Source organism: Dermacentor andersoni, chromosome 5, assembly GCF_023375885.2.
Source record: "Dermacentor andersoni chromosome 5, qqDerAnde1_hic_scaffold, whole genome shotgun sequence".
Taxonomy (NCBI): domain Eukaryota; kingdom Metazoa; phylum Arthropoda; class Arachnida; order Ixodida; family Ixodidae; genus Dermacentor; species Dermacentor andersoni.
Genome location: NC_092818.1, coordinates 6115533 through 6141158, shown reverse-complemented (window position 1 = coordinate 6141158; position 25626 = coordinate 6115533). Strand labels below are relative to the sequence as shown.

At 45.4% G+C, this 25626-nt stretch overlaps 1 protein-coding gene across 1 annotated transcript in view; it reads left to right on the top strand.

Annotated features, from left to right (window-relative positions):
• Nucleotides 1-25626, top strand: part of LOC126529915 (uncharacterized) — a 934270-nt gene that overhangs the window by 336982 nt on the left and 571662 nt on the right. The window contains exons 13-14 of the mRNA XM_050177364.3: nucleotides 4602-4655; nucleotides 6258-6302. Of these exons, the coding sequence (XP_050033321.1) occupies nucleotides 4602-4655; nucleotides 6258-6302 (99 nt within the window). The remainder of the gene's footprint in view (nucleotides 1-4601; nucleotides 4656-6257; nucleotides 6303-25626) is intronic.

Sequence of the window (25626 nt, the reverse complement as noted above, 5' to 3'; positions counted from 1 at the left end):
GACAAATCGATTTCGTGGGCATCACCTTTGGCAGCCACTTTTACGGGCCTTTGCAAGTATGTCGCTGTCAACTTCATACACTTCGAACCATGTAAGCACGTATGCTGGTCTCCGTTCTCAGCAAATCACAGCCGAGGAAGGCCCCAAGCACAATTTGCCATGGCTGCAACAGGAAAGAACGAACAGGGAGCACCAGTTACGGAACGTGTACACTGGGGGCCTTTTAGTGGGCCGTGATGACAAAGGACAGATCTGGTGGGAACGGGGGGGGGGGGGGGGGAGAAGAAGAATAAAGAGATCATGCTTTGGTTCTGTGCACGCTTGTCGTGGAGTGTTACATTGGCGCAGTCGACAGGATAGAAGCCTCTTATGTGGATAACGCTGAGTAAAGCCGGACACGCCCAACATAAGTCGTAGTTTTCAATGTGTGAAGTGGATGAAGCCATCAAGTATGATTTGCCCGAAAACATGACGACGCCCAAGTTTCATGAGTTCGTCGCCCAAAAGGCTGGGAAGACGCTGCATGGGATTGATGTTCAGGCTTCAGTGAATATAAGAATGAAGCACTCCGAATTTCAAGAACACATCATGACGCCGCTGGTGCAGCTGACAGCAAGAAATGCACCGAGCAAGACCGATTCTTCCATGGACTTGTGCCTGCTAGAAATGCTTTGCCTGCAGCAGCAACACGCCGAGCGACAGCAACCCATAAAAAATCTTCTGTTATTCAAGCCCAACAACGACAAACCAAGCAGATGGTAAAGCCCGAGTTCTTTAATGGAAAGCGCTCAAGCTCAGAGACTTGGATCCAGTTCTACGAACGAGCGTACAGTCGCTGTGCGGACTGCAGGAGCAAATGCCTACCTCGCCAGAATGCTTCCCAATGTGACTGACCAGGCCCTTGTATCCGAGAAACTTAACATGGCAACCACAACGAAGTGGGCCAGCGAAACTAGATTCTGCAATCAATCACTTCAGTGTAGCTTGGGCGAAGACCCAGGTTATCCAGGAAGAAGAGCAATCATCAACGAGACTAGGAATATGTAAAATGAGAAAGCTTGTACTCAAGAAAGAAGCCACTCTGCGGCGCAAGCACTAAATGCTAAAAAAAACATTAAGAAAAGTAAAATGGTGCATAGCACACGGTGCATAGGTTAATGCAAGACACATGCTGATGCTGAATCAGCTATTTTAGGAGAGGAAATAAACATGGCAACAGGCACTAGAAAATACTGGTATGGATATGTTGTGGAACTAGACAGTGACTGCTGTTAAGTACGAGCGAAGAATCGGTAGACATGTGTGTTTGGACGAGGAAAAATGTTTTTTAACGAGAATGGGCAATAAAAAACTCGCATCTACAGAAAAAAATTACAGTTGGTACAAATGGAATTGACATGGCCAGGAAGTTGACTAAGGGCACACTGAAGGAACTGTTTTGGCCAGCGTCGTCCGTGCTTGGTCAGAATTTTCAGGTGCATCTGAGCTCGAAGAATTTTTGGAAAGTCCTTTTTGAGTTACCTGGATGACTCGGCCGATGTCTGTGCAGGTGGAATAGTGGCTGAAGCGTTTTTAGTCTTGACACAGTCCACCGCAGACTTGATATCTCATCCAAATTCTTCTGCATCCGCTTCCTTGCGAATTCAGCTCCAGCCCCTTCCTGTGCATGGGAGCTCCTGTGATGACCAAGATGTGCTTCGCACAGAGTCTGTTGGGGTAGAACAGTGACACACGAGATGCAGCACAGATTAGCCAAGCTCACGTAGTGTTCATTTATGTTCGAACCAATTATGCCAAACCATAAATATGAACAAAGATTCATATCATCTGCTGCAAAAAAATGACATGTATCTCAAGACTAGCAAGCCAATGCAGCATATATCAAGCACATTTATTTCTGAAACAGGTGTTGTTTACCATGTAGTATCAAGCAAAGTCCACAGAGTGGCCTTGTTGTAGCAGGCAGCAGCTTCTCTTTAGTGCATGCAGTGTGTTGCTTTCTAGTGGCGCCATCCTCATCACTGCATATCTTGATCAGAAATTATGACTGCATAATAAGACATATATTATAATGGCTTGCGACTACAGAACACATGCAAATGTAGACTGTTTTTTCAAGGTTGCTTAAGCAGCCTGTTAAATAAATATTCCTACTGTCCATAAAATTGACGTCTTCCAGTTAACATTTTAACATGTTGCATATTAACAGCTTAAGTATATTAAGATCACAAATGAGTACATTTGTTCGCTCATTTATACACTAGAAGAGATCACACTGCTCGTTCCACAAGCGAATGCATGAAAGTCATGAAGCTATTAAAACAGATGCATTATTTCTTCTGCAGAAACGTGATGCAATAATAATGCAATTGCAATAATAAATGCCCTACGGTAAACGAAGCTGAACTGCGAGAGCATTCGGAACCAACAAGTACGAATTATGGGTGAATTATCATGCTTGCAACTGTTTTATGCATTAAATTCTGCACTTTGATTTCAATTTATCAAAGGATTATTCGGTTTTGTGGACGACAGATACTTCCGGTGGACTCGAAACAAGTATATATATATATATATATATATATATATATATATATATATATATAATATGTTGATAAGGCTACTCAGTAACCTATGGCCAAGGCTACAATAAGATAAAAAATGTGACGTGCTTTCTGGTATCGCTCTCTCTTTCTTTCCTGATTGTGTGTGGATAACGATAGCTTCGCAACTAAAGGTTTATTTAGGAAACAGCAACGGATGGTCCTCACTTTCCATATGTAATGCAGGATCTAGTTCGTTAACTTGTTTCCGCCTGTAAGGTAATAAGACGCATATTATATAACGGTTCAATCAGCTTTGTTTAACGACTCATCCTTTTTGCCGTTGTCAGCAGCAGCAGAATCCAGCTCCCGTTTCGATGCAGATGCGTTCCGTACGGCTGACGACCGAAACCTAGCTTTCGGGCTTAGATGTCGGCTTGGAAACAGGTCACTAAAGGTTAAAAAACGCGAGACGTCGAAGCACATTAAATTAGTTTTAGCAACGAAGAAGCAACCAGTGTAAGTGTACGAACGAATAAATCCTTGCGTCCGTGCACTCAAAAATACCAGTAGAAATTTTAAATCAAGGCCAGCAGTCACGTGGAAGGTCGATGAGGCCGAACGCTATTTGCGTTTATGATGAAAAAAAAACTTTAAACTTAATGATAAACAGTGCAATATCTAATCATCAATGATAATTTTGTACTCTTTCTTATGTAGTAAAATCGCTTCGATAATTGAAGGAGATAGTTTGTAAGATAATATAGCGCTTATCACGGCGCCTCTAGTGGGAGATATTGAACTAACGCGGGCATCCTTTAAATGCTTCTACTATGCTTGTTTCATTAGCACGGGCGCTCGGTCAATTTTCTTGCCCTCTGTGGCCATTTGTTGAACTTCAGAGTGTGCTATCCGTGCCCGAACAGTCTATGTCACTTGACAAAAAGCAGCTGAAGCGACGAATCCACCGCTCTGTCTTGGCTCTGCGGCACCGTCTGTCGGGTGGGGCTTTACTCACCGACGGAAGCAAAGGGTGGTGATGGCGTATGCAGCGTCACCACTCCCCCGATTAGGTGGCGGGAAATTTGAATTTCGAAAAAGGCATTAGGACCCATCGGATCAAATTTTTTCTTAAACTATGTCTTTTCTTGGCGCGAAACAAGCTTTGCGAGCTTTCTAGAATGGTAGTTAAACAGTCCACGTCGGCTTAGTATTTGTCTTTGGTGTCCCTTTAAGTCGTGTGTGCCAGAAAGGTCCGTCCTCTTTGGACTGGCGCTGTTGCTTACTTATAATTATAAAGCACAGTACATCGGTTGCACTGCGCTTACTTGCAGAGGGCGGCAACAGCTCCACCGTAATAAAAATGCAGGTGATAATTTTGTTCACAATCCTTTTCCAGATCAGTAATGGCTGGCGTAACACATGATATTTTAAATTTTGCCTTATAAGACTGTACTTCTGACTGTTAAAAGAGTCGTTCGTAAAAATTACCAATACACTATCTATCGCACAGCAGAGTTTCAAGAAAGCGAAATTCTGGGGCTTTCGTGCGAAATAACGATCTGATTATCATCTGATAAATAATTGTAAGCACCTGCGGTTTTCGCCATGCGCCCTGCGCGCTGCACCACGGGCGTTTCTTGCATACCGTGCCCACCGTAATTCGGCGGCCAGGGTTTGGTCCCGCAAACTTGTGCTTACCAGCGCACCACCGTCGCCACTATAGGCCGCCACGGCGAGTTCTAGAGCAGAGAGCAAGTATTTGAGTATTACTTTTAGAAAATCACCTTCGTTGGGCCGTCACACCTGCTGCGCTGGTGCAGTCCTGCTTTTCTTCTTGAGGCCACGGGTTCGGTTCCCGTCTCGGTGCTTTATATCGGTAAGGACCAAGTGAGAAACGCTGTATCTCGGAGAGTTCGATTGTGGATTGAGAATTTTTAACCCAATGAATGAATCAACTTATCGAAGTGCCTCATTGAACATACCTGTCGATTGACTCAACGAAACTTCGGCTCGTTACAATTCTTTACATTGTATCAAACCTTCAATTTCTTCTAGGGGTTTCCAGGCCTTGACGGTGCTAAAGGCGAGCAAGGCCTTCCAGGTGAAAAAGTAAGTGTTTACAGCAGTGCGGAAGCGAATTTACAAATAAATTTTCAAGTGCCACACCTTACATACCCCGTTGCAAGATTAGGATCTCTTGAAACCAAAACAGATGTTGTCCATCTTTATTTTTGTGCGTGATAAAGCCATATTTACTAATATATTTATTCAAGTAGCCCTTAAAGGCACTTCGATTGAGTGTATCACATGGGGACGCCTGGTACAAATAAAGGTGCAGTACTTTGAATCTGATCCCAAGCAAGCGATAATTAACCAATATAAAAGTGCAGGCGTATACCAAATTTATAAAAGAAAGACATCATACAGTAGAATGGGCACAATAATGAATATAACTATTACTTATATATCCAGATATATATGAACATGAACAACGCACAAACCTAGTAACTCGAGGTATTGATTCTCAATGAAAAAAGATAATGAACTTAATCAAACAACCGTACAAATTTCGGTAACGAACACAGTACAGATCAGTAGTATAAAGTAAAGTGAACTGAAAAAAAGTGACAAATACAAAAAATACATAGAAAAGAAAACTAGGCAATTGAAAATGCGAGGACACCTAAGCTCTTGTGAGTTGTGAAAGCGACAGCATTACTGTCCAACTGAATGCCGCTGAGCGGCTCTTCGAGCTGTGAACTCGTCGCGGGCAAGTGGTCGCGTTGAGACGCTTGGCCTCCTGGATACCACATGGCCTGTGCACGACAACCCCGCGACGTCGTACTACCTTGCTCGAATGCTATAGTATCTAACGGGCGCGCTCCGGAGTAAGTCACAGTGATTTTGACATCACCACTTTCGTCACGCCTGGCTGGGCAACGGAAATTTCGGCCCAACTAGCATAATGTGATAAAGCAGAGTGCATCCGCCTAGGAGTGCACTGGCCTAGTCCAGTGCGTAAGACACTCAGCTATGGAGAGTGGGCTCGTAGGTTCAAAACTCACTACCCCTAACGTTCTTCCTTTCAAATTAATTCTGTTTTCTTATACGATGATTTCTTTATAGCGGTTACCGAGGAGAACGTAACGCAGGCGAGAGCGTGAGCGGACAAGGAATACGCGGGTAACACACGCTTGTGAAAGCGAGGGTGACCTGGCGTCGTGGCGAAGCCCTCTTCCCCTCGCGCAACACCTGGCGCAACAGAGCGGCAGCAGGTGTTCCCCTTCTTCCACTCTGCTCTGTCGAGGCGCGCACATGACGTGGAGTCGCAGCCAATGGGAATTTAGGTGCCCTTTCCCTGCTACAAACGCCGGCTTCTTGGGGAAATTGGGCAATATGAAATATCATATATATATATATATATATATATATATATTATATATATATATATATATATTATATATATATATATATATATATATATATATATATATATATATATATATATATATATATATATATATACAAACTCATTGGCTCGTATTAGCTTGAAATAAATCGAACAAAACATTTTTGGTGATGATAGTAGCGAGATGAGAGTTTTAGTTCCACGTTATTTATTTGAGTATGCATTGCTATGGATCGCTCAACACGGAGTCTTTTGTGGCGGCAGTTTTCACTTCCCTCATGTTGTTCTTATTTTTATCTCAGGGGTCAAACGGAGCGCCAGGACGACAAGGGCAACCGGGACCTATTGTGAGTACTTTGGCAATATTTTGAAATTTCTTCCGGTCAAATTTTATAGCAACGGTGGGCACTGTTGCCAAATTTTGCAGAAGATCATCTGCAGAAAATCACCAGAATTCTGCTGTACCCGTTGTCATTAACCTCCCATTTGACCACCAACGTCCTACATATGTCCAGCAGATATCCGAAGCAGGACATTAGAACGTCCCTAGGACATATGTAAGGAGCCTGTGGGGTCATTCTTGGATGTCCATGGGATCGTCCCATGCACGCGAATTGATGTTTGTAGAAACGTCCCACGAACGTCATAATGGGATATTCAGACGTCCAAGAGATGTCTAAATATGGATGATTCTTATTCTATTATTCAGAGTACATCCTAAGGACATTTTTTCAGGATGTAGGACGCTTCTGGTACATTTTGTGCTACCTATCGCCCAAATGACATTTGTGGGTCATTTGGTTGTGGATTTAGAATATTGACAGGACATGAATATTGATTATAAATAAACATAATACGGACGTTCCTAATAATGTGCCTTACAGTGCAGCAGGCTCGTTGCATGTTAAATACCATTAACAAAGCTTGGCCTGCTTTTGTGTTGGCCTGTAGGGCAATGATTAAAAGGAACTGCATGGCTCTTGAAGATTCATCCCAGTGGTCCAATAAGGGGATGAAACATTTTGTCATGTAAATTCTTAAGAAGGAGGAGACAGACCAAGAATACTGCCCACCTCATCTGAAATCATGATAAAGAAGGCTGCAGTGCAGTTAAACATTGTGGACATAATTCTCTGCTATGGTTAGCTAATACATACCATAAAACTTGATAAAACTGCATTAAATCAAAGCATATAGACATGCAAGCTGTGATTTTTGGGCTAGCAGGAACGAAGCTACAGAACTAAGTTATATTGGCTGCTGCATCATTTGACTATCTCAATAAAAATCAAGCATTGATTTCAATAAAAGAGTTGCAGGGATATCGCAAGTGCAACTCTAAAATTTACTCACTAGTTCGCAGTAAAGCGCATCAATGCAAACAAATAAAATTTCATCATACAAGCTCAGCCATTAGGAGTTATTTATTATGCACAATGGTTTGCAAAAGTGTGCATGAAATAAACAGTTTACAAGTGCCCTTTGGCTAGCAAAAAAATTTAGGAATTCGCAGTTGGGCCACTACGGAAGTTACCATGAAGCTTGCTGTGCGCTCACTTTCCTGGTTGCAGGCACATCAAAACAAAATTTGCTGAACAGTCGAGATATGTTAGCCATATTAACTTACCAGGGCCTTTCTCTAGGCCATAATTAATACTTACACACACTAACACAACTTATACTAAAGGCGTCACAACTTCATTAGGCATTACCGAAATTATTTGAGGGTAGTTAAGTGGTCCTATATAGAAACAAACAGCTGCTGTATGCTTTGTAAGGAAGAAGAAGACGTGTGCCGTGGAGAGCTCCGTAGCCGGATCCCCAGTGCTACTGAAGTGGGGCTCTGGCTAGACGATGTTCCTTGTGTGACTGGCTAAGCCTAGGCTGTTGTGTCTTCATGTCGGCGTCCTTCGTGTCGCCCACAGCCACGTCGGACTTCCTCGTCATAATTGCTGTAGGTTTGCTAGCTTTCCTGTAATCCTGGAATTGCGCAGCCGGACTCTCCCTGCCATCATGACTACCGAAAGCACCACGAGCTTACCACCACCTGCTCCCCAGTCCTCTGCATGCCTCGGCACACTCCGTCAGCGGGACCTTCCCATCTTCAGCGGCACTGACGACCACGACGTTGATGACTGGCTCTCATCGTACGAACGCGTCAGTCTGAACAACAAATGGGATGACATCACGAAATTGACAACCGTCCGTTTTTACCTCACCGGAATTGCCCACTTGTGGCTCCGGAACCACGAAAGCGAAGTCCCAAGCTAGATGGTGTTCAAGATAAAGTTCAGCGAGGTCTTCGTGCCGAACAGCGTCTGCAGTCGCGCTCTCAGCAGCCTGGTGAGACATTTACCACCTACATCGAAGATGTCATCGATCTCTGTAAACGCGTCGATGCATCCATGACTGACGGAAATAAAATCAAGCATATCATGAAGGGTATCGACGAGGACGCATTTCAGATGCTCATTTCAAAGAGCCCCTCTACTGTTGCCCAAGTTATTGAACTGTGCCAAAGCTATGACGAGCTCCGCCGTCAACGCATCCTCAACCGCCGTGCTGTTCCCCATCAAGAATTGTTGTCCGGCTTGACCTCTCCTATTCCAGATTCCACTCTCCTCTCGTAGACCAAGGCTTTCGTCCGGGAAGAAGTTGCTCGCCAGCTCTCCCTCATCTCTAACCCGCCGGAGTCAAGTTCGTCCCCTAGTCCGACCTTACGACATGTTATGGAACAAGTGTCCGAAGTCCTTCCTCTGGAACGGGCGCCTCAGCTCACCGCCCCATTGTCTTACGCCGACGCCGTCGCATGACCACGACTGCCGAACTTCCGGGCTCCACTTCCGATGCCTATCCTTTTTTTACCGCCACACCGCCACGACTTCCAGCCCATCGAATAATTAATCCCTGGCGCACAGCGGATAATTGGCCCATCTGCTATTTGTGCGGAATTCCCGGGCACGCTGCACGCCTGTGCCGTCGCCACGCACAACCGCGAACGACCTTCCGTTGTCTTGCGCTCCAGACCGCGATTCACCCCTTCCCCGCCCAAGCCTTCGCCCAGTTTCCGACCACCGCCCTCCTTTTACTCGTCGTCGCTCGCTCTCCCCAATGCGTCGACGTCCCTCTACCACTAACAAGGAAAACTAAGTGGCGCAGTTGCCGAGGCAAGAACTGCGTCATCGTCGGAACGCTCAAGCCCTCTTCTTTCGCTGCCCGACGTTATTGATGTCGCTGTTGAAGGTGTCTCTATCCTTGCCCTCATTGGCATTGTTGCCGCCATATCTGATGAGTACCGAAACACTATGGCGCTCAATGCGAAAAGTCACGACGCCTTTCTTCGGTCCTTTACTCCGCACAGCCAAAACCCAGCACGTACAGCCGGTGGCTGCGTGCACCGCCAGATTTGAAATTCAAGGAGTGCTCTACGCAATCGTTCTTCGTTCTTCCCCACTGTTCCCACGATATTATTTTGGGTTGGGACTTTCTCTCCCATCACCGAGCTGTCGTTGATTGCACGCGTGCAGAAGTCGCCTTTTCTTCGCTTGGCAATGCCATATCTGATGACGTTTCGCTTTCTTTCACCAAGTTGTCCCTCACTGACGCATACACCTGTTCTGGCACCTGTATCCTGTTCCGTTGCCTCCGACTCTACCGTACTCTTCACACCTTCCACTGCTTTCGTTGATCGCCACCTCTCACCACTTCCAACTGCGCTGCTTGGCCTTCAAGCTGGTGCGACTCACCTTCCTGTACACAACCACGTACCGTTCCCGATTACGTTGCTTCGGGGTGAATTTATCGGCACTGTGGAGCCTTACGACACAATTACCACTCTGGAACTTCCTATTGGATCGTCAGAGGTCAACACCCTCTACTGTACTCCCGTAACTGCCACATCGCCTGACGTTTTCAGCCACGTGATCGATCACGCCTTAAACCCCACGCAACGCCATGACCTTCTCCGTCTCCTCGAGAAATTTTCGCTGCATTTGACAGCCATAGCACTTCTCTCGTCCGAACAACTGTAGGTCGCCAGATTGACACGGGTTCTCACTCACCGCTACGGCGGCGACCATACCGCGTATCGTCGACAGCACGACACGTCATTGATGAGCAAGTAAGTGACATGCTAAAGCGTGGTGTCATTGAACCGTCCGACAGCCCATGGGCATCGCCAGTAGTTTTAGCTAAAAAGAAGGTTGGCTCGATCCGCTTTTGCGCGGATTACCGTCGCCTAGACAAAATAACCTGAAAGGATGTTTATCCATTGCCGCGGATCAACGACGTCCTAGACTGCTTAAAAGGTACAGAGTTCTTTTCCTCTCTCGATTTGCGCTCTGTTTATTGGCAGGTGCCAATGGCGGCAGACGATAAGCCTAAAACTAAACCAATATTGCACGGGGTGGGTAGGCTCACTTTCATCTGACTCGCCCTCATACATTAGAAATGCGAAGATGCAAAGGAACACACAAATACGAAGATACAGCTTGATAAATGGCAAAAAAGTGCAAGTTGAAACAAATTTCACTTCACGCATTGTGCGGATGCGCGACTCTCATGCGTCCCCTGATATCCCGTTTTCCCGCACAGCCTCCGTCTCTTTTAATCTGGCTTCGCCGCGTGGCCTGGTGCCCGCGGCAGTCGGTGTGGTTGAAGCGCATTACGAGAGGTGGCACGAGTGTTGCTTGATAACGCCACCTAACGGTGGGGTTACTTGGGCGCAAAAGGGAGAAGGCTCTTCCTCTTTCACTCGGTTTCGGCAAGCGGCGCTGATGTTCTGCGGGTGCGCCGATCCATGCTTCTGCAACACCGTCTCGCGAAGCGCACCCCTGAATGGATGAACGCTATATTCGAACGCGCCACCGTTCACGTGACCGTACGCGCGAACGACCAGGCGTTGGTATCCAGCATGGGGCGAACATACTCGCTGTCCAGTAGTGGTGAGTTGGACTTCCGCGATTTGTCGCGCGCCCATCGGCATGTTTTGCGGATAGGAACTCGTCTGGCAGGCATTAGTCGATGAAAGGTGCAATAAATGCCCTTGTGATGGTTTGCGCTACTGTGTTGTCGTCCATTTGCCCCAAGAGCACGGGTCAGAAGCCCACAGTATGCACAGAACCTTGCAACAAGATATCTAAACATACGTATAAGGACAGGCCACCAGACAGGCCGCCATTGGAATCTGAACTTGGCAACGTTTAACGCTAGAACGTTATCTAGTGAGATGAGTCTAGCAGTGCTATTGGAGGAATTAGAGGGCAATAAATGGGGTATAATAGGGCGCAGTGAAATTAGGAGGACGAAAGAAGCATATACAGTACTGAAAAGCGGGCACGTCCTGTGCTACCGGGGCTTAGCGGAGGGACGAGAACTAGGAGTCGGATTCTTGATTAATAAGGATATAGCTGGTAACGTACAGGAATTCCATAACATTAACAAGACGGTGGCAGGTTTTGTGAAACTTAATAAGAGGTACAAATTGAAGGTCGCACAGGTCTACGCCCCTACATCCAGTCATAATGACCAGGAAGTCGAAAGCTTCTATGAAGACCTGTAATCGGTGATGGGTAAAGCCAAAACAAAATACACTATACTGATGGGCGACTTCAATGCCAAGGTAGGCAAGAAGCAGGGTGGAGACAAGGCCGTGGGGTAATATGACTTAGGCACTAGGAGTAGCAGGGGAGAGTTATTAGTAGACTTTGCAGTACAGAATAATATGCGGATAATGAATACCTTCTTCCGCAAGCGGGATAGCCGAAAGTGGCCGTGGAGGAGCCCGAATTGCGAGACTACAAATGAAATAGACCTTATACTCTGCGCTCACCCTGGCATCATACAATATGTGGACGTGCTCGGCAAGGTGCGCTGCAGTGACCATAGGATGGTAAGAACTCGAATTAGTCTAGACCTGAGGAGGGAACGGAAGAAACTGGTACATAAGAAGCTGATCAATGAGTTAGCGGTAAGAGGGAAAACAGAGGAATTCCAGATCAAGCTACAGAACAGGTATTCGGCTTTACCTCAGGAAGAGGACACTAGTGTAGAAGCAATGAACGACAATCTTGCGGGCATCATTAAGGAGTGTGCAGTAGAAGTCGGTGGTAACTCCGTCAGACAGGAGACCAGTAAGCTATCGCAGGAGACGAAAGATCTGATCAAGAAACGCCAATGTATGAAAGGCTCTAATCCTAGAGCTGGAATAGAACTGCCAGAACTTTCGAAGTTAATCAACAGGCGTAAGACAGCTGACATAAGGAAGTATAATATGGATAGAATTGAACATGCTCTGAGGAAGGGAGGAAGCCTAAAAACAGTGAAGAAGAAACTAGGAATTGGCAAGAATCAGATGTATGCGTTAAGAGACAAAGCCGGCAATATTGTCACGTGGTAGTGACGGTGAAGAAAGAAGCAGTACGGTGGAATACAAAACTAGCTTTTATTGGGCGAACCTGTGCCCACAAAACAGGCTACACTTACAGCACAACGAAAGCGGCGAACACAGTCGGCGATCGTCGAAAATCTGATCTGCGGGTCAAGCGGGTCGGCTTTTATAGAGCAGTCGTCGAATGTTCCAGACTAATCGTTCGGACCCGCGTGCCTTCCACAAAGTTCTACACCATTCGTGTCAGGTGATGAAATCAGATAACATAAGTCTCGGCGACAACAGACAGCGGATAGAAGCATCGATAACTTTCCAGAAACTTCGGATACATGCAGGCGCGTCCCATGCTGTGCGATTACATTTGTTAGGCGGCGAAACGTGGTTGCCCGATAAAGATAAGTACACGTGTCAATATCATTACTAATATGGATGAGATAGTTCAAGTGGCGGAGGAGTTCTATAGAGATTTATACAGTACCAGTGGCACCCACGACGATAATGGAAGAGAGAATAGTCTAGAGGAATTCGAAATCCCACAGGTAACGCCGGAAGAAGTAAAGAAAGCCTTGGGAGCTATGCAAGGGGGGAAGGCAGCTGGGGAGGATCAGGTAACAGCAGATTTGTTGAAGGATTGTGGGCAGATTGTTCTAGAAAAACTCACCACCCTGTATGCGCAATGCCTCATGACTTCGAGCGTACCGGCATCTTGGAAGAACGCTAGCATAATCCTAATCCATCAGAAACCGGGCGCCAAAGACTTGAAAAATTATAGACCGAACAGCTTACTGTCCGTTGCCTATAATGTATTTACTAAGGTAATTGCTAATAGAATTAGGAACACCTTAGACTTCCGTCAACCAAAGGACCAGGCAGGATTCCGTAAAGGCTACTCAACAATAGACCATAATCACACTATCAATTGTTTACGAGAAAGCTTTTGATTCAGTCGAAACCTCAGCGGTCATGGAGGCATTACGGAATCACGCTGTAGACGAGCCGTATGTAAAAACACTGAAAGATATCTATAGCGTCTCCAAAGCCACTGTATTCCTCCATAAAGAAAGCAACAAAATCCTAATAAAGAAAGGGGTCAGGCATGGAGATACGATCTCTCTAAGGCTACTCACAGCGTGTTTACAGGAGGTATACAGAGACCTGGATTGGGAAGAATTGGGGATAAGACTTAATGGAGAACACCTTAACCTGCGATTCGCTGATGATACTGCGTTGCTTAGTAACTCAGGGGACCAACTGCAATGCATGGTCACTGACCTGGAGAGGCAAATCAGAAGGGTGGGTCTAAAAATTAATCTGCAGAAAACTAATGTTTAACAGTCTCGGAAGAGAACAGCAGTTTACGATGGGTAGTGAGGCACTGGAAGTGGTAAGGGTATACATCTACTTAGGACAGGTTGTGACTGCGGATCCGGATCATGAGACAGAAATAATAAGAAGAATAAGAATGGGCTGGGGTGTGTTTAGCAGGCATTCTCAGATCATGAACAGCAGGTTGCCCTTATCTCTCAAGAGAAACGTGTATAACAGCTGTGTCTTACCAGTACTCACTTACGTGGCAGAAACCTGGAGCTTTACGAAGAGGGTTCTAATTAAATTGTGGACGACGCATCGACCTCTGGAAAGAAGAATGATAGGTGTAATGTTAGGGGGTAAAAAATTAGCAGATTGGGTGAGGGAACAAACGCGAGATGACGACATCTTAGTTGAAATCACGAAAAAGAAATGGGCATGGGCAGGATATGCAATGAGGAGGGAAGATAACCGATGGTCATTAATGGTTACGGACTGGATTCCAACCGAAGGGAAGCATAGCAGGGGGCGGCAGAACGTTAGGTGGGCGGATGAGATTAAGAAGTTTGCAGGGACAACATGGCCACAATTAGTACATGACCGGGGTAGTTGTAGATGTATGGGAGAGGCCTTTGCCCTGCAGTTGGGTGTAACCAGGCTGATGATGATGATGATGATAAGTATCCAACAAATCAGCGTATCTAAGATAAAGTCAGTGCATAAAATGTGTCAAACAAGGCAAGCAAACATGTTGCGCCATCAGAGATTCACAGAATCCTAGAGCTGCCACCATTCCATCCACTCCCGCCGATCCACTCCCCCCACGGAAGGCGGCGCGCTTGCTCCCCGCTTTTCTACCTTGCGCACACAAGAATGAGCCACCATTGTCAGCTCACCCATTCTACCCCCCACCCACCTCCCGCTCCCCTGCGCTTTCACTCGCACATACAGCATGAGGCCCGCGGTCACGATGTTATCGCCCTTGGACTTTATACCAAACATGAGGGCGACCGTGATGTCAGGAATGCGCCTGGAGTGTCCATATAATTGCTATCGCAATAATATAATAAGAGTATCTAGCAACTGAAGCGTTCCGTAGCCCATTACTGTCCGCAAATGAAGAAGCAACAAAGTCGAAATTTCACCATGCGACAATTCGCCGCGCCGCAACTGTATATATTTATTTCCTTTTGTGGTGAGGGGACACCGAAATGAAAAAAACGAAAAGGAAAGTATGTTGGCCATAATCGCATACCTACTTTGGGCACCTAATGTGGCTACCGAAGGAATATCGTAGAAAACGTGAGACGCTTGGTCCACTGAGAACCATACGCATACTGCTCGGCATCCTACACCGGCGAGACAAGATTTTCCGTAGAGGTTGCGCTCAAGCAAACGCGGTGCAATCCGTCGAGTCCCCACAGTGATGGCGGCGAGCGGCCATTGTTTCATTTTCTCGTCCGCTAGCCAAAAGGGTCCAAATCTCTACCAGGCGGAAATCCACTCTGCCAGAGAAAACTGAACACGCACCGAAATGCAGCGCGCGGTGTTCGGGGCAACACGAGGAAAACGCATGTGCTCTCGCTGGATCTGACAGCCCGTGGGTAGCGAGAGGAAAATTGAGGAGGTTCAACCTGTCCTCGCGAGTAAAAGTCGAAGTAGAAAAAATAAATTAGAACGTTGTTAGCCTGGCTGGCTTAGTGTCTCGACATGGATGCTTTGGCGGTGGTGAAAAAAATGTTCATTTTATTTGTTTGTGTGACATGATGGCACAAATGGACCACCACAACCCTTCGTCTCATCGGACCTCACTGCGTGCTTTGTCAACTTGTCTGATAATGTGTTGATTTGGCTTGCATCGCCATATGATCCGATGTAGGACTTTAGAAAAGTCAATGCAACTTTGGCGTGAAATGTTCATAACGACATTAAAGCCGCGAAGTTCCAGAATTGAAAATCTAACGCACAACTTTGGAAATGTCAATGCGCCTTTCACATCAAAAGTTTATAAGAACTTTATAGCCATTAGGTTTCGGAAGTGAAATCCACACGCTCAGTATATTGCGCGGCCTCCGCTAGATGCCGCGACGAGCGCGCTCGCCATCAAAACGCCCTTGAAACTACGTGCTTGGATGGAGCTGGTTACGTTATGTGACTCCCACTGTATGGTCGTTGCCCTGAAATTCTGCCCGAGTTCGCAATGTTCGCGATGAAATCTATTTTCCAGCGTGCAAAATACATTCTAGCGGAAATCCAGAATGATTTCCGGCAGCGGGGGTTGCTGTGGTCGCCGGTGCATAGACAGCACGAAAACATTTCTGGGGGGGGGGGGGCTGAAGCCCAATAAGGCCCCCCCGTGGCTACGCCCCTGCTCCTGCAGGCTGGCTCACTTCAGCGGTCGCAGGCACATAAATGAAATATATGCTGGAAAGTTCAGAGCTATATTAGCCATGAAGGAAGCCTACTCCAGACTTTCTGCGGGCCTGCTCCCGCAGTGGATCACAGTAAAATTGAAGATTTGATAGATAAACTAAGCATTAATAAAATTACTAAAACATCACTTAAGCATTTGCAGACAGGAAGATTACTAGATAGTTCACAGGTACAAAAGCAGTTACAAGACACGTACTTCGGCACCAAACCTAATTGTTTTATTTCACTGGTAGTAGAGGTTACAAGATACTTGCTGTACTTGAGTTGTGACAAACACAAATTCAGCCTAGGTGTTCGCAGGCTCGAAGGCGTCTAAGCAAATAAACAGAAGCTGCATGGAACTTTACCGTGGTCGCCGCCAAATGTTGCTGACGCCGTCATAGGTACCTTGGTGATTACACAATTAACTAAAGGCTTGCAGCATGATCGTTCAGCAGTCATTGACACAAAAATGCATTGTACGAATTCACCTGTACCAATAGGTAACAGAAGATTTGTAGGTGCTTCCTTCAGCTGTTACACTCAAACACAAGTTCATCCTAAATATTCATTGGTATCGGACAGTCTTATGGAAGTTACCAGAGGCAGAGCGTGGCTGTTCTTCAATGCCAGCCAGTAAATATGCTTCTGAAAAGATCACTGGTATCTTGGCAACTAAACATTTTACTAAGGCTTGCTTCAGGCTGGCTTCAGCCATCGCAGACAATTACATTGCAGCTAACATGTAATAAGAAATTTAGTGGGGAATTTCTGTGGACTTGCTTCAACAATCACAGAGACAAAAATTAACCCAGAGTTTACAGGTACGTCGGCCTATATGAAGGTTACCATTCTCTGGCTGCAGCCTTTCACTTATGTTAAAACACGTTGGCGGGCTAGTTGGTTAGAATCCATGGTAGAGTGTATAAGCGCGACTGGACGAGGACGTAGAAAGAAACAGATACTTAAATTTCTTAAGCGCTGTGTCTGTGTATCTGTTTCTTTCTACGTCCTCGTCCAGTCGCGCTTATACATTCTACCATGCTTTCATCCATGGTTGCAGATACAGAACAGAAGAGATCACGGGTATGCTGCACAATTTACTAGTCATCCTGCAGCATTAGTTCCAGTGGTCGCAAGCACGAAAGTGCACTGCTAAGATCAGAGGTACTAACAAAGCAGATTTCTATGGGCTTCTTTTTGTGCTGATCATCAACGAAAAATGATGTCGACCCAAAGTGACACCAGGCCGATGGCAGGAATACAGCGCGGTTGTAAAGCATGCAAGAAAAGCTGTTAGAAATATGTACGAAAATTACTATCCACCACGTGCATGTTAATAAGCATCACTTTTAACAGCAATCTGCCGTTTCTGACAGCAACTTTGGCTCCACTTGGCTTCATACGAACTTGCTGAGCTACTGCCATCAGAAAAAAAGTTGTAATAACTTCAATTGAAAGCACATTTAGCGCCAGCGTACAAAGACAGAAGGGAGACGAGACCAACCTTCTGTCTTTGTTCTTTGGTGCTAAATATGCTTTCTATGTCAGTTTATCAACACGCCCCACAAATGGCAATGCTAACAATTTCATCTCTGTGCAAAGATAAAAGTAATTCTCCTAGTCTCACGACAGCATATCTTTCTCAAACGAGCTGATAGCAGTAAAAAATGTCGAAGTTTCGCCCGAAAGCCGACGCAGTGATTTCGACAGCAAATTGCCAGACAGTTATAATTAGGTGACTGTACTTGTCATCGCCAGTGTACATTACAGTAAACTTTCGCTTCCTTAATAAATTAACAAACTTGGTGTCGTGCGTAAAGCCAAACACGAACACATCTCACTGACAGTAAACTCGACGCACGAACGCTGGCGCAATGAAGCAAAGAAGCAGTGACAAGCGATCACTTTTTGCTGCTTCCAACTAGAATGCGTTTCCAGAGCCAAGTTTACGCGGTCTCCGACACTACAGCTGCCCGGGAAAAGCTGCTCACGAAGCCACAACCCACCGCGGCGCGCGTTCGCATCGGCGGAATTTCCTCAGGAGTGTCCCAACAATTTCGATCACCATAATAAAGGATCAGACAAATGTCGACAGAGAGCTTCACTAAGAATACAATGACAATATGGGGTTACAACAGTCTCGTAATCTGGTCCAGTTTGTTGCGCACACTTGTCAGCACATACGCCAGCCCAATTGATAGAAAATGCGTAAGGAAAAAAAAAAAACTGAAGCAGCACGGTTGGTCAGCTGCCCTGTGAGAGAGGTGCTGCCAATGAAATGCCAATGCCTACAACAGTTCCCTTATTCGGCCCTTCCGCGGTTTTACGCTTGCTCTTGCAATCGTGGTTACGCAACGAAAACTCAAACGGTAGACGAAGCTTAAGCGACACGGTAAATCACTGGACAGAAATTTATCCGTCAAAAGAGACAAACTTTCTCCTCCACCAAAAAAATGAAATTATTAGGTTTTACGCGCCAAAAGCACGATCTGATTATCAGACTCACAGTAGTGGGTGATTCCGGAATAATTTGGACCATCTAGGACTCTTAACATGCACCTAAATCCAAATACACGGACGTTTTCGCATTTCACCCCCATCGAAATGCGGGCGCCGTGGCCGGGAATCCATTACTAAAGATAGAACAATTGCGAAGGAGCAATAGTCTAATGAGCGAAAACCTTTCGATCGTTACAGACAGCTGAGACGTAAGCTTGACCTCACCATCATGCCAACATGCACCCGAGAACGTTAAATGAGCAGCGTTTTCGCAGTTGCCCAAATGTTTCATTATCTCCTAAAATGCAAGTATACGGCATTCTTTGGCACTAGCAATATACCTGCCTAGAAGTAACGTGAGACTTCAGCAGCTTGGCCGCCCAACCATCACGTGCGGAAGCGCTCGGATCGCGATACAAGTACTTACGAAAGTTTAGTTATACCAACCTTACATTGTTTTACGACTGCTCTCGCAATTGCTCGGTCACGCAAAGGAAACTCAAACAGCAGAGGAAGCTAAGGCGACATGCTTAACTGGCGAAGTCGTGTGACAGAAATTTAAACAACAGTCAACAGAGACAAACGTTCCCCCTTAAATAAGTATTTTACAGCGTGCAAACGAGCAGTAGTCTAATAAGTAGTGTAAACGTTGCAATCGTAACAGACAGCTGAGACTTAAAAGCTTGACTTCACAATCATATTACCATGCACCGGACAATGCGTAAATAAGCAGCAGTTCACAAGTAGCCCAACAGTTTCTTTATTTCCAGAAACGAACGTGTACGGCGTTGTTTTACGTAAACGCGTTGGAAATTTCAGTAGCGTCACCGGCATACCATCATGTGCTACAAGTGCTGCGATCGCGATACAAATACTAACAAGCGTTTAGTTGTTTCAACCGTACCCCCTTTTCCAATCGCTCTCGCAATCGCGGTTACGCAAGGAAAACTCAAACGGCAGGCGAAGCTCAAAAGACACGGTTAATCAGTCAGGGCGGACGCGTGACATAAATTTAGCAGTCAATAAAGATCGACAAACGTTCGCCGTTACTGACACTAAACAGTACTACAAGGTGCGTAAATATTTTGATCGTTACAGGAAGCTGAGACCTAATATTCATCTTATCATAATAGCATGCATCCGACCACACGCAAATAGGCATGGCGCTTTGTGGCATGAGTATATCATCCTTCATGTAACCGCGCAAACAACAAGGGACAACGAAGGAAACACACAAGACAGGCGCGGAACCTTAACTTTAGTTGAACTGTAGTTGAAGTTCCACGCTTGTCTTGTGTTTCCTTCTTTGTCCCTTGTTGTTTGCGCGGTTACATGATGCATTCCAATATCGACCACCATCTAGCCCGCCTATCCCTGTTAAGTATATCATCCATAAAGACTAGCGTCGCAATGTTCAGAAGTGCAGCCAGCCAATTCACCATCACGTGCAAGTGCCCCTGTCGTGATAGAGATGCCTACATCTGTATTTCACGTCCCAAATGCACCTCACGTGCTTATTCCTTCATTCTAAGGAGAAGCGACAAGCTCTTAGAACATTCTTGAAAACCACGATTTCCACTTATTGTATAGTCCCCCTCCACTTTGTAACGCCCCACGTGATATTCAGAGTATTGAAATAAATAAATAAAGTCAATTCAGTACATCCATCCTAACGCAGTTCTTACGATTGCTACTGCGATAGTTACACATAAAAAACGCCAATGGCAGACGAAGCTTAAGCGCCACGGCTAATCACTACGAGCGCGCGAAAGTGAATTCTGACAAACTTTCACAATAACAAAAATGCGACCACATGCGAACGAGCTATTCAGTGCACACGCTTCGACGTTACAGAGCTGAGACGTGAAGTTGAGACCATACTCTACTAACACCACACTTGAATGCATCCGTTCACGTGTACATAAGCAGAAGTCTAACAAGCCACCCAAAGTTGTTGTCATTATTACAAAGCGCACGGCACTTTTAGTCAAAAACCATACCAGCCTTCAATACATGCGTGGTTAAATTCAGCAGCGCGACCAGCCATCACGGCAGCAAATTCTCATATCGCGATACAAACTCTAAAAATTATCTGTTCCGAACGTACGCTGTTTTACGATTACTTTGGCCAATCGCGGTTACGCAAACAAAACGCCAACAACACACGTACCAAAGTTTAAGCGACACATTCACCACTACGACCGCGTGAAACAAACAGTCAATTGAGAAAAGGTTTCATTGTTACGTACTAAAAAATACGAGCACCTGCGAACGAATAATTAAGTCGGCGCGCACATTTCGTTCGCCACAGACAGTTAAGGAATAAGCGACACTTGACGTCACCACTATACTAACAACCGATCAGGTGTAAGTAAGCAGAGGTCTAAGAAGTCGCCCAAAATTTTCGTAATTTAAGAAACGTGCATGGCTCTGTTTGGCAACAACAATATAGCAACCCCAAAGACAGGCGTGATAAAACTGAGTAGCGCGGTCGGCCATAATGTGCAGCAAGGGCCGCGACCGCGATACAAATACGTACAGAATTTCAGCTACTCCAAACTTATACAGTTGTACGATAGCTCTCGCAATTGCGGTTACGCAAACAAAAAGCAAACGAAGCTCAAGCAAGCCTATTCCGGACCGTGCGTGTCGAGAATAGTTATTATTATTAATGTTAATTTTGTTATTATTCGCCACCATTCAGGAAAGACACAACAAAATATCTAGCGGACCTGTCTTGTGGGCTACATGGGTGTTAACGGTTTTAATGTTTTCAATTCAGAAATTTCTTTTGGACGGACCCCAGCGCTGTGCAGAAGCAATATAGGACAGAGTAAGCTCGGAAGTGTGCAGAAAAGCAGTACGATGCTGCCAAACGCAGCACAATGAATGGTCAATCATCGATTGATGTTATCATGGCCGGAAACCATAGGTATATACATTGCCCATCATTCGATTACGCGCAGATACGACGACACTTTAGTCGAAAGAGATTGCAGGGCTGCTAATAGACAAACATTGATTTCATGAAGTGCATTTACCTCTTCATAGGCGTAAGACGTACGCGTGCCGCGGAGATGAAGGTTTAAAGCGCGCGACGAAAACGTTCGCCTGGAGTCGACAAGCGTTCACGCTGGAACTCATGAGCACATGACATGACGACCACGTTCAGAGAAAACGCGCAGACTGAGCAGGGTTGCCAGATGGTCCCAAGAAAAATAGCCAAATTATCACAAAATGTAGCCCAAGAATAGCCAGATCAATATTTTCCGAGAACAAAGAGTAGCCAAAAACGTAGCCACAACGTTTGATGATGCTCGGCAGGTGTCTTATAGATGGTGTACATGGTGTCCAAACCTCGTGTCATACTTTTCCAGCTCTGAAATTACTTCCGCCGCATGCAACCAGTACAACACTGGCCTCAACATCTCCGTAAAGAATTCTAGTGAGAGCTAGCTGCCACTCAGACTTGGATAAAGACACCACTTATTCTCACACTGACCCGAAGAATTTCCTTTCCGATTTACTCACGACGTTACTGGTATTTACTGAGCCTCGTTCTGAGCTAACTTTAGTATTCGCCTCTCTTTACCGAGTAATTTTTCTATATAATTTTTCCAACTTCGAGGATCAGATTCGGCTGGTCACAATCGAGTGCCCAAGAGGCAGCCCCAATTTAAGGCAATAAAATAGGGATGCCTGTCCTATAGGCCTGACTTATAAAGCAAACATGGTATTTCTTTCCCGCTCTCTCTCCCTCTCTTTCAATTCACTCGAAAGCTGCTCAGCTCTGAGTTCGCAAATGCTCGGAGGCGTACTCGACTCTGGAGAAAACTTCTCGCATTTTGCTCGCGCGAAGAAGCGGCACTCGTGACGGCAAATCGCCTTTGAGTGGGAACAAACTGAACGACCTGCTGCCCAACAACAGAATAGGTGAATCAGTGGCGTAGCCAGAAATTTCGTTCGGGGGGGGGGGGGGGGGGGGCTCATGTTGCAGCTCGGCCTCCTCCTTAAGAGGAAGCTTTAGCTCGTGTGCTGCTATTGAAATACATGTAGAAGGGTAATTCGTTTTTGCTCGCAACAACTGCACCAAATTTGACGATGTCTGTTGAATTTAAAAGGAAAACTTAAATTCTAGTGACTGTTGGTTTCGAAATTTTCATTTAGGCGGTCAATTCTTTATTGAAAATTGGCCAAAATCGCAAATTTTCAGAAAACGGAACTATCAAGTTTAAAATTCAGTAACTCAAGAATGAAAAACGATATCACAATTCTGTGAATTGCATCTAATAGTACATCTACAGAGGACAATATAGATATGTTAAACATGAATCTAAAAAAAAACATTTGTATTATGCAAATACGACTTTTGCAGAACCCTTGTACACAAAGTAACTAATTCACGCAAGATACAAATTGACACACCAAATTTGTCCCCATTGACTTTCCTAATAGTTGCCGTTTACAGAACCGAGATATCTGTTCTTGGTACATAGCTATTATTTTGTAAACGCCGTGCTTCTATATTTTCGAAATTTCAAAATTTCAAGACATTTTATACAAAATTCAGGTCGTAACTCGAAATTCCGCGTCCAACAGACACTATAATTTAACTTCTCTCTCAAATGCAACAAATTTCATTAAAAGCAATTAGCAGGATTACCTCAGAAAAGCGTTTCTGCGTTTTACATGTATTGTAAGGAGTGGACCCCAGCTAAAGCTTCCTCTTAAACAATTTGTCGAGGGATCAAATACATGAATAATAACTGCATTACCATTGTCAAAAAATGCTCTAAACGAATTCTTCAACGCTACGCACTGTCCAAACAAGTAAAATGTGTATTTTTTCATAAAAGAATATTCTCGTATGTGCCAAAAATTGTGCCCGAAGTAATTGATATCAACGCTTCCATGTTTTTGTCTATTTAATAAGTAAAGAAAATATCACACGAACTTTAGAACTATATCAGTTCGAAACCAGGAAACCAGCGCATGCCGCTGATATGAAAAATGAGAAGGCCATGAAATGAACAAGTTGAGCACAAATTTGTTAATGAAACTTAGTCATTCAAGAACCGTGTTTACATTCTTGTATATATGCAATGGCCAGTGAAAAATCTCCATGACGCTGTCATTTGTTCCAATGTATTACGCAGGAGCAGCTGTCACCGGTCGTTAATCGTGAATAATTGCGCCGAAATTATAGTCGCAACAGAGAGCACGTATAAAAAGCAGGAATTCTGCAAGCTATACGAGGGCGAGTCAAATGAATGTGAGCCAATGCGAATATATGACAAACGGGGTAGATTATTAAAAAGTAGTCTTCATGAGAATTTAGACATTTGCCCCATTGACTAACGAGTCGCGTGATTCGAGTCTCATGAAACTCCTTAGGTTGCTGCTTCAAGAAGTCTGTAACTGACTCTTTCACGCCATCGTCCGGCACGAATCTAGTTCCGTTGAGCTGTTTTTCAGTTGCCCCAAAATGTGGAAGTCGCAAGGGGACAGGTCTGAGCTGTGTGACGGATGTTACAGGGTTTCCCACTTGAACTTTGCCAGTTTTGTATTAACCACACCAGCGACGTGGGGATGGGCATTGTCGTGGAACAAGATTGTCAATTTGTCAATTTCCACGTAGTTTGTTTTTGATTGCGACACGCAGTGGTTCCGGCGTTTCACAATATCGGAAACAATTGATAGTCTCTCAAGATTGAGCCAATTCTTTAAGTAATGGCCCCTGACGATCGAAAAAAAAAAGTCAGCAACACCTTCCCGGCGCAAATGACGGCCTTTGCGTTCTGTGGCCGTGGTAAAGTCGAATGTTTCCACTGTAAGCTTTGCTGTCGTGTTTCAGACTCGTAGTAGTGGCACCATGGTTCGTCCCCGATCACAATAGCAAACAAGAAATCGTCATCCTCATTGTGATACCGGATCAGATTAGTCAAAGCAGCACCAAACTTCTCCGTCTTCTGGCGGTGGATCGAAATCTTGGGCGCTACAATCGAATGCCTACTTTGGGCACCTAATGTGGTTATGGAAGGAATATTGAAGAAAACATGAGACGCTTGGTCCACTGAGAACCAACCATACGCATACTGCTCTGTATCCTGCACCGGCGAGACAAGACTTTCCGGAGAAGTTCTGCAAAAGCGAACGCGGTGCAATCCGTCGAATCCTCTTAGAGGTTGGATTGCGCAACATTTTTACGACAAGCTCAGACAGCAAGCTCAGACAACAGGCCGTACATTGGATTGCCGGCACTGTTTTTCCATTCCTTATGCTAGCCCACAACTTGCTGATGCTTGGTGATAGTAGAGCAGAATATTCGGTTTTGGTGGACAGTCGAGGCTACTGTGTTTCGCTGAGCTTGCACAGTGAGCGTCACCCTTGTGTAAGGCGTAGGAACGACGGCTGCCGGGTCGCTCCGGAGTCAGCCAGCGAGGTCTAACTGCAGTGACTGGGCCCGAGAGTATATGCGTCGGCCGCTGCGTACCTGAACACCCCTTGTCTCGAGCCCAACAGCAACCGTTAGACGTGTTGCCTCCGGAGCGCCCCGGTGGCCGTCGTTCCCGCGCTCTACACAGGAGTTAACGCGCACTTCACATCAGGACTCAAATGGTCACGTTTCTCGTTTAAAGAGACTTGCACATATCTTTGTAAAGTTACTGGATAAATGACGCGATGATTTTCGGGAAAACCAAGCAATAAGCAACCCTTGATAAACATTGAAGGACCACGGGTGAAAATGCCGCGCCACGGCATGCGTGCGTATACTGGAGCTGTTATGTAAGTCTACATAATAGTTTGCTGTATAGCAGCCGGCACGAAACACTTGCACCACAGCTGTCAGCCCCACTGTTTTCCTTACTGGATTACGCGTGAACCGGCCGCAGGTGGTGCCGAACCCAAAAGCAAAAGAAGAGAGCGTAGCGCTGGAATGACGTATAAACATGGCAGCCATGAATGAACGCCATTCTCCCAGTGCCAAGATTTCCTAAAAGCACAGCCTTCGAGATTGCCTCTATATTTTTGTAGGACCAATTAGCTTTGGGTGTGTTTTC